Source organism: Empidonax traillii, unplaced genomic scaffold, assembly GCF_003031625.1.
Source record: "Empidonax traillii isolate 1590-97213 ecotype Southwest subspecies unplaced genomic scaffold, ASM303162v1 scaffold10:size5872457, whole genome shotgun sequence".
Taxonomy (NCBI): Eukaryota; Metazoa; Chordata; class Aves; order Passeriformes; family Tyrannidae; genus Empidonax; species Empidonax traillii.
This window is the reverse complement of record NW_020955203.1, coordinates 5254745-5270325: the sequence shown is the minus strand read 5'-3', so window position 1 is coordinate 5270325 and position 15581 is coordinate 5254745. Positions and strand designations below refer to the sequence as shown.

The window sequence follows — 15581 nt, the reverse complement described above, 5'->3', positions numbered from 1 at the left end:
GGAACAGGGCAGAGGGAGATGGGCTGGAGGACCTGTGGTGTCCTGCTGTGGCCACTTCCCCAAGGTTTTGCATCCTCTCGTGTTTGAAAAAAGGGAACTGTGAGTCCCAGAGAAAGAGGGAGGCAACAGGGAGGAGAGATAAACAAATTAAAGGATCCCTTTTCCAGTTTTTTTGAAGGAGAGAGCAGCAAACAGTGTTTCCTGCTGGCTGGTATCAAGCTACTCTATATCTCTGTATTCACTGTTTAAAGTGGAAAAGGATGATTACTCATAGTTCTTTTTTATGGATGTTTCAGGTAGTTTGGCTTGAGGATGCAACATTTGATGGAAATGCCAGTAGTTCTTTGAACTTGGTCTGTCACAGGAGAACAGGATAAAAACCGTGTTAAAGGAAATTTTGTTCCTACTCAAAATACACTTTATTGGAAAGTCTGGAGCTGATCTAAACATGACTGCTCGATATATTCTTATATAATCTGCCTTGACTACAGCTAAACCCTTTTTCCTGCTAAATGCATTGCATATCATTATGCTGATGCACACACTGAAATGTAAATTATACCATAAAGGGGAGAATAAATCTTGCCTAATCATCAGTTCGTTTTGTGTTGGTACACAAAATCCTCTAATTGGGGCTGAATGAATCTCTTTGGTTTCTGCTCTGTCCAGAGCTAAGAACAGATTTGGTGAGCATGAATTCATGCCTTCCCTGATGCTGCACAAATATTCTGAGTCTGATATGAGTTTTGAGCACAACCTCCACCTCAAAAATGTTGTTATTTATTATAAAGCAAAATTAGATGTCAATCTTGGATAATTTAAAAACCAACCAAACTTTTTGTCAACATATAACACCCCCCCCTTTCTTTTTTTTAATCAAAAAAGTGATGATGAAGCCAGGCTGTTTTAAGTCTGTGACGAAGCAAGTTTCAGAGCTCTGAGTCTTGTCAGAACTGTTTGAACAGCCCTGCACAAATGTTCTGAGAAATCAAACGAGTATTCAGCGACTAATTCTGCACCGCCTGCTTGGCTTACCCAAATGAGCTTTTGGAAAGCCCTTGAAAAGCAGTCTGGCACTTCCTCCCTTTTAACAGCTGAACTGAAATTTCTGAAAACCACAGAAAAACCACCTCCTCTTTCCCAAGCCTTGGCCTGAAGGTTTTTTCCCCTCACCAAAATTATTACGTAATGCATAGAATTACCGAGTGACTTACCTTTAATACAAGGATTATTCTCTGTCTGCCTGGATTTGTAAAGTGGTGCTGAAACCCTGAGCTGCCCCATAGATCACAGCAATCCTTGAATGAGGCACAAAGGAGAGCATTTGTGGTTGTATTGGGACGTTCAGCCAGTGATGGCTTACCTTGGAGTCAGCATAGATTTATTTGTCTTTATTGAACAGGGAGTGTAAGATCATTTTGGCCTAATAGCCTGTTTAAGATTTAGGTGCTCAGACTCATCTTCAGGAAGGTCTCTTGGTGTCAATAAGGATTCAAGCCCTTTGCTGTTCTGTCATCCATTAGGGAGAAATCTGGACTTATAACCCCCTTGCAGCCAGTAGGGCTGTCTGGGGAAATTAACCCTTGCAGAATTCAGTCCCAAGCGTGCCATGGGGAAGAAGTCTCCAAAGCACACTTGTAACCCAACAAAGCATGATGTTATCGCTTCTCCAAATGAATTCAATGGGATGTGAACCTATTTAACACGCACAACTGCTCCCTCTGATGGGATGAGTCCCTGGTTTCCTCAAGCCTCATACAGATGCGTGGGTTTTCTGATGAATAAACCCCTGTTCGTTGCAGTGATCCCGTACCACGTCACCATCACAACAGGCACAGAGTATGACTCCAGCACCGACAGCCGGGTGTTCATCATCATCATGGGACCCCAGAAGGCGCAGACAGAGAGGCTCTGGCTGGATCTCCCGGAAGGAAAAGACGAGTTTGCGGATGGCTCCGTGGAGAAATTCTCAGTTTGGGGCCTGGATGTTGGAGAGATCAAAAAAGTGGAGGTAACACTGTGAGTGTAGCGTGAGATACGTGGCCAAAGAAAGCACACGTTCCTCTTATTCTTAGCAGTGAAGGAGAGGCTCCTGGGTCTGAAAGGAATGTAAACAGGGATGTGCTAATGAGATTTCACATGTGTCTGAACATGAAAATAAGTGGGGCTCGACAAAACCAGGATCCGTGTGAGGCAGAAGATAATGGTGAATTATAAAGAAGTTTTAACATGTCTCAGTTTTGTCCCATCTCCAGCACTGTTTTTTTTTTCTTACTCAACCCCTCTTATTGACAGATGCAGTGAAGGCTCCCAGGATGCAGTTCTCCTTCAGTCTTTTTCCTACCTGGTTTTTTTTTTCATCACTTCCATTTGGGTTTCATAAATTGTGCCAGCAGTGAGAAACACATCTTGTATAATTTTCAAGCTAAACATGAAAATTGTTTTCACAGCTTGGAGGACCCAGGCTTAGAGAAGAAAATTAATCATCATTTGTTGGTAACGTGCACAAATAGATTTTGTTACAGGAACCATTTTTTCTGCAATGGCTCAGGGAGGCACAATTTGCATAGACTTTCCATTACTGAGCTTAAACTTCACATGAATATTCCAGAGTGTTTGCGTACATCATTCTTGCTTCATATGGCACTTCCATCTCCTGAAAGCTGGCTCCAGCCCCTCAGGGGCTGAAACCCACAGCTTCTGAGGACTTCAGGAGCCTATTTAATTTCATTTTTACCCCATGCCCTCTGTGGAAGTAAACCTACCATGTGATGTGTGTGCTTGTATATTTGGAGTGAGACAAGTGAAAAAAAAAAAAATGGAAAGAAAAAAATCCTAACTTAGAAAATCTCTGCAGTTGTATGCCCTGTTGTAGCAGGTGAGAGACTGAGACACTCACATTACCTTTCATTCAAGAAATGAATTCTGACACCTTGAGAAGTCTCCCAATTAGATTTGAGTTTATTATCAAGCCATTTTCCTAATGCACTCCAAGTGCCTGGTTATCATGAGCATTAGTGGCACTTTCCATCTAGACCATCTCAAGGTCAAACTTTGACAGTGAATCAAGTGCATAAATCCTTCTCTTCCAGACTGTGTGCACGTGGAAACAGCCATGGGCTGGGGCAGAGAGGGAGGAAAAAGACAGCATCACCCCTGGGTGTCAGAGGCACAGAAAGAGCAGGTTGAAGAAAGAAATAGAAAGGGGTGTTAGAAGACAGAGAGCAGGGTGAGGAACGGGTAGAGAATAGAAGAAAGTAGGAGCAGATACTCTGAAATAGGCAGAGACAAGGCAAAAGATAATTTGAAATGGAATACGAATGGGAAAGAAGATAAAAGGTTGCAAATCAAATGTAGAGAGCTCGAAAGAGGAATAACATATATCTTTCAAGTTGGGTGGTGCTCTCCTGCACTCCTTCACCCCTGTCCTCAGTGATCTCACCAGTCTGCTGCCTCACCTCTGGGTCACTTTTCCCTTCTGGTTTGCAAGCCCCCACCAGCTCATGGCTGGAGGAGCCATCTGCTCGTGGCCTTCTGCCTTCCTTCGCGCAGTGCCCTCTGCCTGGAAGGTTCCTTCTTGTTGATCCGTGTCCCAGCGATGACATCGATGTGCCAGTCTGCCGTGGTTGCCATGGAATCAGCCCGCATTTTCCTTGCAGAAAATTGCAGTGTTCAGGGACATTGCAGAAAATTGCTAGTTATCTACTTGGGAGAAGTGAGGAACAGTTCGTTCTTAGATTTGGCATTTGTCTGTTTCTGTAGCAGGTGAAAAGTTCTGAGTACGAGTTCCCATGTGAAAATAGGATGGTGTGAAGATTAAGTTTCCAGGAGCACTCTGTATAACCCAGGCAGCAGACTGTACAATTTAGCAGGATCTCAGGATTTGCAGCGTGATGCCACTTCCAGTTTGGTATTATTCTCCTGCTGCAAATACACTCTAGTGGAAGCAGAAACAGAAGAACATGAAGTAATTTGAAAGGGGACCATTTATACCTGTCTTGTGAGCCTACAGATGTAATATTTACTACTGGTGTGCCTTAATAGGCATGCTGACGTGAAAATAAATAATACAAGTTATTTGGTGTAGGCTCTTTATATTAATATTAATTAATATTTCTTCTTCCAGTTAAAGGAAGTTTCTCTGTTCCTAGACTGTTGTTGCTGCAGAGAGACACAGGTATGCCCAGAAGAGCCATGCACTGGTTTGTTTTTATAAACCTCTTCTGGTTTAAGGCCTTTCTCCATCACAGAGTAAAATCAAGGACATACAAGTGTTGCAGGTGCAAGTCCAGTCCCTCGGTGACTAGGGACCCGACCCTCAGGTCTCTCTAGCATTGACTGGACTTTTCAGAACAAGTAGAAAATCAGTTTTGGTTTTCTTCTTTTCCTTCTTTCTTTCCGCAGAAAAACTCTCTCACATTTTGCCTCTGCCATTGTGTTCAGTTTCTGTGTGGTTGTGAGCTGCTGGGTACAAACTGTGCATCTTAGCGATGTGAAGTACTCAGCAGTGCCTGTGAATTACTCAACAGTCTCTCAAGGACAGTAGGAACAAATTGCAAAGGTTTTCAAACAGCCCAGGGCTCTACCTGCCTTTGAAATTCTGCCGTTCTGATTTAGTTCAAACATCTCATCCCAAACAACTTGTGATATCGGTGTTCACGTCCAGGCTACGCTGCTGGTGTGGCTGTGGCTTGGGATCACTCACTGTACTGGCATGGTCTGTCTAAAGATTTGCCTGGAACTGAAAGACAAATCCTGATGCTCTGCTCTAAAAGTCCAGCCATAAGTAAGACTTGGCACAGGCTGAATTCATCCCAGAATTTACAACATTGTTCTTGAGGTTCTTGGAATTCTGCTTGTGCGCAGCTGAATGCAAATGATGTTTTGTTCTGGCCAGTCACTGATACCAAAAAAAAAAAAGTTAAAAGTTTCTGTGGAAATCTGGTACCTAGCAATGTCTTGGAACGATGCTTTACCCAGATAAGCTGTGGCTGCCCCATCCCTGGAAGTGTCCAAGGCCAGGTTGGACAGGGCTTGGAGCAACCTGGGACAGTGGAAGGTGTCCCTGCCCATGGCAGGGGGTGGAACAAGATAATCCTTAAGGTCCCTTCCAAACCTAACCATTCTGGGGTTCTGTAATTTGAGCAATGTGTAACAAATCCAAAAGACCAGAAAATTTTGATAGGCTCATTGGGATTCTCCCTCCAGCTGCTTTGTCCCTGCTTCGCTGCAGAACTGTTGCCCCGAACTTTCTACTCTGCCTCATCCATGCCATCCTGCAACAAAACTCTGGAGGCTGCATGCAAACTCTCAGGGGGCCTTTGGGTTTGGAGATGCTCAGCCAAGCTGGCAGGGAGGAAATGGGAAGGCAAGTGTTATATTCCCATTCACCTCACACCCCAAGAATTGGAGGATTAATGCATCCATTGTAGACTTGAATTTCCCTAGTGGTTAGCTCTAATTTTCTGCAGCTGCACAGACATTAGTATAGCAATAATACTCTTAATAGCAGTGATGGCTGAGACAGCCAGATAAAAGAGATCAATTGTTTTTCGGGAGAAAGAAAAAAAAAAAAAAGAGATACTGCAGACATATCACCCTAGATGAATCTGTTATTAAAAATTATTTTCTGAGCCACCTTAAATATCCTTATAATTTAAAACCAAAAACCATCAAGAACTAAGGACCTCATTTTCCTAGCAATGACACAAACAGCACTTGCTCTGAAAATTATGAAGTGCAGGTAGGTCTTTTATTCAACCTTTTATGTGCAGTTAGCTCATTAGAATGACTATCTGACTGATGTCTGACTTCAGCTGGGACATATTACTTCTAAGTCTGCCCTGGGATGAACTGTCCACCTTCTTTAAGAGGCACATGCAGGTTCTTGTAGAAATTTGCACTATCAGCATCCTTTTGCTGCTGATATACCTGTAGGAACACTGCTTGTTGCTCTTCATGGCCCTCGCCAGGTTCAGCTCCAGGTGGGCTTTGGCTTTCATAAACACATCTCTGCACACTTGTGCAGCATCTCTGTATTTCTCCAGGCCTTCTTCCCCCACTGCCACCTCTGGTATTCTTCCTTTTTCCACTTAAATTTTGTCAGGAGCTCATTGTTCATCCATGCAGTCTTGTGGCCACTCTTGTGTGACTTCCTGCTCTCCAGGATGGATCACTCCTGCGCCTGGAGGAGGTGGTCCTGGAAAATGAACCAGCTACAGATGTAAGCTCCATCTGCTGCCTCCTGTACAAACATGGAGCTTTTGCAGTCTAAGCAGATAGGAAGCAGAGAAACAGCCTCATGCATATAGTTGACTTACATGTGGATTTGTGAGGGAAGGAGAGTTTGAATAACACAAGGGGGTGTTCGCTGAGCTGCGTCTTTCCTCTTGGCTGTGAAGCTTTGAATAGTCACTTCTAGAGTGTGGTAATAGCAGTGGAAGGTCTTGGAAAGGTGGAGAAATGGGTCTGCTGACAACTGCAAATGAGCAGATGGAGATCAAGGGAGCAGAAGCAGAATAGTAAGAGGCTGGACATGTTTTCATGTAGGTCAGTCTGGTCTTCCTTGCCTTTTCTGGGGGACTGGCAGTGTCCTGCCTTCCCTCATGCTCAGCAGGTGCTGACCTAAGCCCCCTTGCCCACAGCAGCTGCCATGTACACTGACATCTTGCCTGTCAGGTAGCAATGGCACTATTCCAGAGCTCCCTCATGGCAACCTCCCAGTATCTGAAGAGGTCTATCTGGAAGCCAGCGAAGAGGCTTTTCGTCAGGAACTGTAGTGATAGGGCAAGGAGTAATGGGTACAAATTGAAAGAGGGGACATTTCTGTTAGATATTAGGAAGAAGTTTTTCACTCTGAGTGTGGCGAGGACCTGGCACAGCTTGCGCGGGGAGGCTGTGGATGTCTCATCCCTGGCAGTTTTAAAAATCAGATTGAATAAGGCCTGGTCTAGTGGGAGGTGTCCCTTTACATGACTGGATGACCTTTAAGGTCCCTTCCAACCTTGAACATCCTCTGATGCTGTGATCCTGCTGTGGAAGCGGTTTGTGGGATGGTGTTGTGGACTCTTAGTCTTCCTTTAACCAGGAGGTATTTTCCCTCTGACTCCCACAGGTGGGGCACGATGGTGCCACCCCTGAGAGCTGTTGGCTGATGGAAGAGCTCACCATCGTCGTGCCCACCAAAGGCGTCATGTACAACTTCGTGTGTAAGTGCTGGCTGGCCAGAGACAAAGGTGACGGGCTCACCTCACGAGTCCTCAACATCCTGGATGCAGAATGTGTCAACATTGGCATCAAGGTAGGCACCAGGCTCAGCTTGTGTCTTTAGTTGCTGCAGGGGCCTCTGCTGGCACAGGTTGATTGCCTCAAAGTGTGAGAGCTGGTTGTGTGTCAGCAGCTCTCACACTGTGACTTCTGCAAGTGGCTTGAGCTTTTTCTTTCATTTCCTTTTCTATGTTGTTTCTTTAGTAAAATCTTTAGGCATAGTTTAGAATCCTAACTGTTTAGAGTCCTGTTTATTAAGGCTGGAGGGATGCAGCCGTGGTGTAGATGGGAGGGCAGAGCAGGTAGGACATAGTTCAGCAGCACATCCTCATTTTGTCACCAAACCTGGAGCACCCAGTGCATCACCTGGTACCCATAGGGTAGGAGCAGCTGCAAGGTGAGGAAATACTTCTAACTCATCAGATTAGAGTAGTGAAAATATTTAATTATATATATATTTTTAATATATGTGTGTATATAAAACATATATTTTATTATTTAATTATATTTAAATTATATTATAATATTTAATTCTCTGCGTAGTGTGGCTACATATGGGATTTTCTAATAAGAGGGTAAGGAAACTGAATTCAGTCAGAAACTAATAACTATTGGAAGTTGCTGAAACATGGAGACATTTGTAAGCTTGATCTTTGAAAAGAATAACTGATTAAAGTTGAATAAGTAATGAAAAGAAACTCTGTAGTCTTTTCATCCATATATATGAATTTTGAAGTAATATCTGCTATGTCATATTTCAAGCAAGTACAAATTGGAAAGCTGAGCTATGCTGATTTTGGATGTGAGATTTATGACAGAAATAAGAGTCTGGATGAATGTGACAATAATACCGTGTTTAATACCTGTATGGCAATTTAAAATCTCTACAGATGTGCTTCTATTTACAGTCAGGTTACACTTTCATGGTACATTAATTTTTCTTTATGCTGCTCCTGATTCCCAAGCTAAAGATACTCTCCTGAAATCTTTCTTGTTCCCCAGACACCCAAAAACTTGGTAACATTTTTAGCATCTGTGAAGGATTCAACAAATCAGCGCAGATTTCAGTGTTGGAATTGACCTAAGAGGGAATAAAAACCTCCCTCACCCTGAATACCAAGGTTAACACCAGTCTCATAAAAATGTCCAATACGTTGTTTAACCTCCTGGATAAGGTTTCCAAACTCCTCTTGGTGAGCTAATGGCCTGTCTGTACACTGAAGTGGATCTTAATGAAGAGTTATGTTCAATCTTCCTTTAAAAGCACAGTCCTGAATATTTATTTTCATAAGTACGCCCAAAATAGACACATCTAACTACGATTTTTTTTGTTTTCTATGATGTTGGGCTAGAAACTTGCTGAAAGGTTTGAAGGAAATCCAGGGAGATGCTTGGGATGTGAAATCAGAAGTGAGCATTTGAGGCTCTGACCAGTCTCCAAGCTAAAGGAATTTGGGACTATTCCCTTGTCAATAGCTGTAGTTAGTTTTTAGAGTTCAAGGACAGCTGTTATGTTTGGGTCTTTGGGAAAATTATTAGGTTTTCTGTTTTTCGTGTGGTTGACTCTTGTGCTGTACCCACTCCAACTTAATTGTCTTCCTGACTTGATATTCCCTCTTTTTTTGCTTTAAATTGAGTATTTGCTTTCCCATACTTATAGAAATTACACAATGTCCACCACAGTCATTAAAAGCCTTTAATGCACTGGTGAAAGTTTTTCTTCTCCTTCCTGTGGCAAATATGATGCATTGCTATGATTTATAACGTGTATGGGTGAATATGTGATGGACAGGTTACTCAGGATCAAACACGAAAAATAATTTTTCTATTCCGTTATTCCCATGCACTGTTTATTTATGTGACAGTCACAATTCAGGCCAATAAAACTGGCCTAGCAGTGCACTATTTGAAATATGTTTTGTTGGGGCTGTTTTTTTGATATTCTTCCACTTCTTAAATCCTGAAGTCGTTACCATAGCTATGATCTTGAAAGCATCTAAGTGGCCTAAAAATCTTAATTGCCCTGACAGCCACTGAGACTTGCACATTTTTTGACATGTTTGCTCTGAGTCTTATTATTCCCATGTCAGGAGAAAAGAACAAAATTAGGCTAATAAGGTGAAAATGATACAAAACATCTTTTCACAAATTGGCATGGCTTCAGTGCACAAGACGTGGGAACGCTCTGCGTTCAAAGCAGCAGTCAGAGAATAAGATGTCTGCATTTTTCTGCCTTACAGAGTTTTCCAATGTACAGACTTCAAAACTGTTAGTCATGTTGGACTAAATGTTGCCCAGATGAACACCGAACACTTAGGGGAAACATTCTGCAGTCAGGAAAAAAAAAAAAAAAAAAAGAAACAATTGTGCCTTTGGGAGGTGGTTTGGTTTGCTGTGGTTTGGGGTTTGGTTTTTTTTTAGTTAGCAAGATTTTGGTCCAGTACAGGAGTCTGGAGTGCTGGGAGGTTTCCAGGAGGAGATGCCAGTAGCAGTGGGTTGGAGACCCAGCCACTGATGTGGTGGCTGTGACCCCCAGGGAGAAGCAGTTTCACAGATCTTCGTCACTGCTGTTGCAATAGGACAGGGCATAATGGTTTTAAACTGAGGGAGGGTCGGCTTAGATTAGACATAAGGAAGAAATTTTTTGTGCTGAGGGTGGTGAGGCCCTGGCACAGTTTTGCTCAGCAAGGTGGTGGATCCCCCATCCCTGGAAACATTCAGGGCCAGGTTGGACGGTGCTTGGAGCAACCTGGTCTAGTGGAAGGTGTCCCTGCCCGTGGAAGGGGGTTGGAATGAGGTGACCTTTAAAGGTCTCTTCAAACCCAATCCGTGTGATGATTCTGTGGTTCATGTGTTTGTCACAATGAATGCGCCTCATTCTGAGTCAGTCTGGGCTGAGAAAATCTGCAGAAAAAGTCACAGATGATGCAAAGACCAAGGTCCTGTAGTAAGAGTTTCAATCTCTGACTTCTCCTCTAGGCACCATGTTGTGCAGAGAAGCTGAGAAACTGCGTTGTAGCCATTTCTGAAGAAGAAGCAGATCTCCAGCAAAGCCTGTCTAGTGTTTTGCCCAGGCTTTTGCCAGGTTTAGGCACAGACTTTCAAATGAGACCTTCTGTTGTGGTTCTAAGCCCAGCACGAGATGAAACATCACGCAGTTATACTCACTCAGCCCCTCCTCTCTTCCCTCCCCGCCCTAGTGGAAGGGGGGGGGAGAATTAAAGTAAAACAACTTGTGTGCTAAGAGCAGCCTAATAATTGAAAGTAAAATGCAATAATAATGGTCAAAAATTTTAATTAAAAGGAGGAAAGCAGGTGATGCACAGTGCAATTGCTCACAACCCACTGACCCATCCCAGACCCCTTTTCCCGAACCCAGATCAGCCTGTCCCAGATAACTGACCCCAGTTTATATATACTGATCATGACATCCTATGGTGTGGAACATCCCCTTGATTAGTTCAGGTCACCTGACCCAGACAGAGTCCCTCTCAGTTTCTTTTGTGCACCTCCTCCCTGGCAGAGCACGAGACAAGGGAAAAAGCAGTCCTTGGCTTAGAACAAACAGCACTCAGCAAAAAAAACCCCAAACATCAGAGTGTTATCAGCACCATTCTTATTCCAAATCCAAAACACAGCATTGTTAACAGATACTGAGAAGACACTAAGTCTACCTTAGTTGAAAGGAGGAACCTTCTGATTGTTTCCAATCCTCACCAGGTTCTCTACGAAGTCACGGTTGTGACTGGAGACATCGAAAGTGGAGGTACCGACACCAGCATTTTCATGACTGTCTTTGGATCCAATGGGAACACTGAGGAAATGCAGCTGGAAAAAAATGGGGACAGGTACGGTAACTGCCACTTTTGTTGGTTAGAAGTGGAGTGATGACACATTCTTGTGTCGGGTCAAGAAGAAGTCGGGTCTTTGATCATGCTCCCGCTGGAACACAAAAATTAACTCCCCTCGACTTTGTGGATTCAGAAATGAGCCCTTTGTAAGTGTTTCTGTCAGGTATTTAAGCAGACCAGGGGAAAAGTGAGCACTGTGTATCCAGGGAAACCATTATTTGTCCAAGTTTTGTTTAACGTGTTCCTCAGAGTCTTCAGAGATAAGGAGATGTGTGAAGTCCTGCCCTGTCTCCAAGAGGAGCTGTGAACATTTCAGGGAACCACAGGGGAAATTTCTGCAAAACTCATCTTTTGGGGAAAAGCAAGTACTTTAATTTAAACATAATTTAATGGGAATGCACATAGTAAGTGCATAATGAAATAAATACAAACCAGCATGCCCACTCCCGCCTTGGGAAGTGCCTGGGATGGGAAGGTACTGCCTGTCCTCTGTCTGTTCCTCCCATTTGCTGAGCTGACCAGGTGCTGGCCAGCTTGGTCCAGAGGCTGTTTGAGAGATGCCAGGACCTGTGCTGGGGGCCCAGCTGAAAAGTGAGCTTTTTACCTTGGGCTCTGTGCCATGCTGATGCAGCTGCATGGATTTGGGACTGGACCTGACTTGTCTGCAACCTGTAAGAAGGGGACATGGGATGACATCTGTCTGCCCAGATGTGGCCAGAGGTGGAAATGGGCTGTGAGCTACACAGAGTGCTGCACTGCATGCCCTCATTTTCCTAAAAAGATGAAAACTCATATTTCCTTCAGTAGAGGCAGCTAACAACCAATATAACCCTTGTCTGATCCCAGCGCTTCTGTAAGTCAAAAAAACCTCACATGCCACCAGCCACCCTTTTCCCAATACTTTCCTGTTCCTTCCTGGCACCCGCCTGGGTACAGAAAGCTTTTGCATGCTCAAGAATGAACCATCTTTTGGACACAGCCTTCATCACTCTTAAATTCAGTTGATTGACTACCTCTGATCTTATTCAGCAAAGAGTCTACAGAGCATCAGAAGGGTTGGAGCTTTTGGCCACACAGCTGGAGCTCTGCCTGCTGAGGTGATGCTGGATAATTGAAGATAAGGCTCCTGCATAGAGGTGTTTGCTCAGGGGATGTTTTACTTGCAGCTGTCATAGCAGAGTAGGTGTCTGGACAAGCGTGTTCAGCTAAGATTGAAACCTTCATGTGTTTAGTTAACAATGAGCACCAGCCTTGTTTGCTGTGGGGAAAAAAAAAAAAAAAAAAAAAAAAGGTAGCAGAGGTGCTGCTGACTAAAATCTCTGCAAGTAGCACAGCTGAGTTGAGTAGAAAACCACAGCTCTTGGCACTGCTCCCAGTCACAGAGAGACATCCAATGCACCTGGGTTACCAGCAAGTCTGGACATCAGGGACACACCTCTTCCAAAACCCTGGGCAAGCCCAAACTGGTCCATCTTCCACTAATTTAATCCCAACAGTCACTTCTAGTAGGTGGGAAAATGGACCGCATCTATATTTAAAAGTGAAGCAGACTTTCCATCAGGGTATGTCAACCAAAAAATCTCTAAAGGAGTCCAAGACAACATCAACCCTTCAGGAGAGGGGTTGCAGTTTTGCTGCATCTGGCAAGGCAAGTGATATCCCTGAACTATGTGACCTATTTAAAAAATTACATTTTTTCATATGGGTGGGAAGAATAATCTCTCATACAAGGATATGAAAATGCAATAAAGGAGAAACGCAAACTCTCTATGTTGTTAGTTGTTTGGGTTTTCTTCTGCCAGTAGAAGATCTGTGAAAGGTGTTGAAAACTCACTGGGGCTGGATAAAGGAGAAGGAAGTGTAACACACAGCTATTATTATGTTAATATCCCCAGGATGCTGTGCTGTTATTAAGGTTGTACTGGAACATCTCTGCTGCCTGTATCACACCCCCAGCTGTACAGAGCCCTTGTCATCCCTTTAGCATTCTCTGCAGAGGACATTCATGTCCCCACATTCACACACTTTCTGTTTCCACACCACTGCCACCACTCTTCATCCAGCTGTTAACAACAAAGGCTCCCCCAGCTCTTGTTCCGCGTGGAAATCTCTCCAGCCTTCGAGCCAGCAGTGCAGGGATAGGTGAGAGCTCCTACAACCAAATGGCAAAAGGCACTTCATCTTTATTGGAGCCATCCAGTGCCAGTTCACTCACAGCAGCTTAGTGCATTACGAAGAACCGTCTGTCTAACCTGCCGCAGATTTAGGGCAATTTTCGCTACATTACTGTTATTGCCAAGACCCCTGGGCAATAGAAATATTTATAAGGGCAGGCATGGGTAAGAAAGCTTAATGAAATCCTTCAGATAAACGGTTCAATGTCCTGGAAAAGGGATAGCAGCAGTCAGCTTGTCTGGCTACTTCTTCCCCTGCTCAAGTTTTTTTCAGGCTTATGTTCATCTTCATATACATTAGGGATAGAAAAGAGCTTCTGGGTCACCCAGTTTGTCACTTTGGCAATTGCTTCCCTCTAGTACAATGACTTCTTGGAAGCAGGTGAGTATCAGCATTACAAACTTTGAACAGAGCATTTACTGAAGATAAATAGTGGTTTCTTTTGCTAGCAGACATTTTAACCTAAGAGTTGCTCAGCCCAGAAAGCTTCAGAGTGAGAGATTTCTATGAAGCTTTGTAGGTAACAGTGATCATAGGATCACGGGATAATTCAGGCTGAAAGGGTTCACACCTTTTTCTTAAATAGAAGTGGAAATCAATCCAGACCAGGCACAAAAGTGCATTCTCTTTCTCACAGTGAGACAGGCTGTCTTGGTATCCGGTACCACAGAAAGACAAATAACGAGAGGGGAGTTTTTCAAAGAGCAAACATAACCCTTAATAACTAGAAATGGACTGGGACCAAAACGCCCTGTCCAAGTGCCTCTGGGAGTGCGGGGAAAACAATGCCTGGATGAAAACCGAGAGGCTTGAGCCAATCCCTGTTACTAACATCTGCAGCTATGCAGGCTCAGATGATGGTGTGAGGATAATCACATTCGTGCTGCAGGGGGTAATCTGAACAGAGGTTGGTAAAGAAATGGTTTTTCTCCGTATTCTGGCACTCCACAGCTATAGGAGGGTGAAAGAGTTGTCAGGAGTGAGATATCATCACTATGGATTGTCTCTATTATGGCAGTGCCCACATTTTGCAGAGGTCTTCCCAAACCTCTCGTCAGACTCAGTTAACACCTTCACAAGGAGAAGCTTGAAGGAGGAACCTCAACAGCACAGTGGTCACGGTGGTGCTCGGTAGACCCCCTGGATTTGGCTGCCCTTCTCCTTAGCAAGGGCTGGATTTCCAAGTCCAAGCCCACAATGGGTGTGCCAGAGTATTTTGGGGGCCAACTGGAAGATGTAGCTCTGAACACAGTAGTACTGAGCCTGAGGCAGCACTTCCACTGGTGCAAGGCTTTCCTCCCAGCTCCAGCGATGCCAAGCAGGAGGGAAGGCACGGTCCTAGCCAATGTAATCTTCTTCAGGAAGCATATGTAAGCTGTTTTTTCCCTTTTTCCTGCTTTCTGCTGATTGCTATGGATGAGCAGTTCCTACACATCCTTGTGCCTCTACACAGCAGCCAAGCGCAGGGTAAGGTCTTTCACGCAACGTTACACAAACCCACCCTGGTTTCTTACCAAAGACAGAGACAGCATGCAAATCCAAACCCCCCAAATTCATAATATTGGTTTTGTCTCCTCTCTAACACAGCTTCCCTGTCCTTACTAAGCTTAGGTGTTGTGCTCTGACTTGCGAAACAGCACTTGGGTGCTGTATTTAGATGAGCTGCAGCAACTGCCTCCCTCCGCAGCAAACACAAAGTTATGCGCTGAGCCTCAGTGAAAGGAGATGAAGCTAAATTATTTTGCCTCCTAGTTGGAACGGGCCAAGGGCAGGCAAGTGGGCAGCCGCCAGGAGGGAGGCGATGTGCAGAAGCCTGACTGTGAGTTGCTATTGTTCTGGTTGCAAACAGAGCGGTAATATATGCTACAGGCTGCCTGGAACGGCTCCAGGTGCTGTTGTAGGGGCTTGATTTTTTTCCAGGGGAGGAGGAATCCCTGTCAAATCTGCACTGAGGTGTCTTGCCAACAGCACAGTAGCTGGTGACTGCAGCACGGGAAAGCTCAAGTCCAATAAAGTGCACTCGTAAACTTTTAATTTGAGGCTGTTGGCATGGTGAGAGTCGCGGCACGCACAGAGATGCAACGACTCTGTAAAGCAACGACTCTGTAAACCTCCCCCACCTTTCATTTCCCCCCAGGTTTGAGCGAGGCCAAGAGGACAGTTTCATCATGGAGATTGCAGATATTGCACCCCTCAGGAAGATGAGGATCCGGACGGATGGGAAGGGGACTCGCCCGCACTGGTTCCTGGAAAGGGTAACTCCGCACCGCGCGTCTCCCACAGGCAGCT

The 15581-nt window shown here is 44.5% G+C and overlaps 1 protein-coding gene across 1 annotated transcript in view; it reads left to right on the top strand.

The window, feature by feature from the left end:
- Positions 1-15581, top strand: part of LOXHD1 (lipoxygenase homology domains 1) — a 150132-nt gene that overhangs the window by 103633 nt on the left and 30918 nt on the right. Inside the window, exons 34-37 of the mRNA XM_027885827.1 lie at positions 1803-2011; positions 7115-7300; positions 10987-11114; positions 15430-15547. Of these exons, the coding sequence (XP_027741628.1) occupies positions 1803-2011; positions 7115-7300; positions 10987-11114; positions 15430-15547 (641 nt within the window). The remainder of the gene's footprint in view (positions 1-1802; positions 2012-7114; positions 7301-10986; positions 11115-15429; positions 15548-15581) is intronic.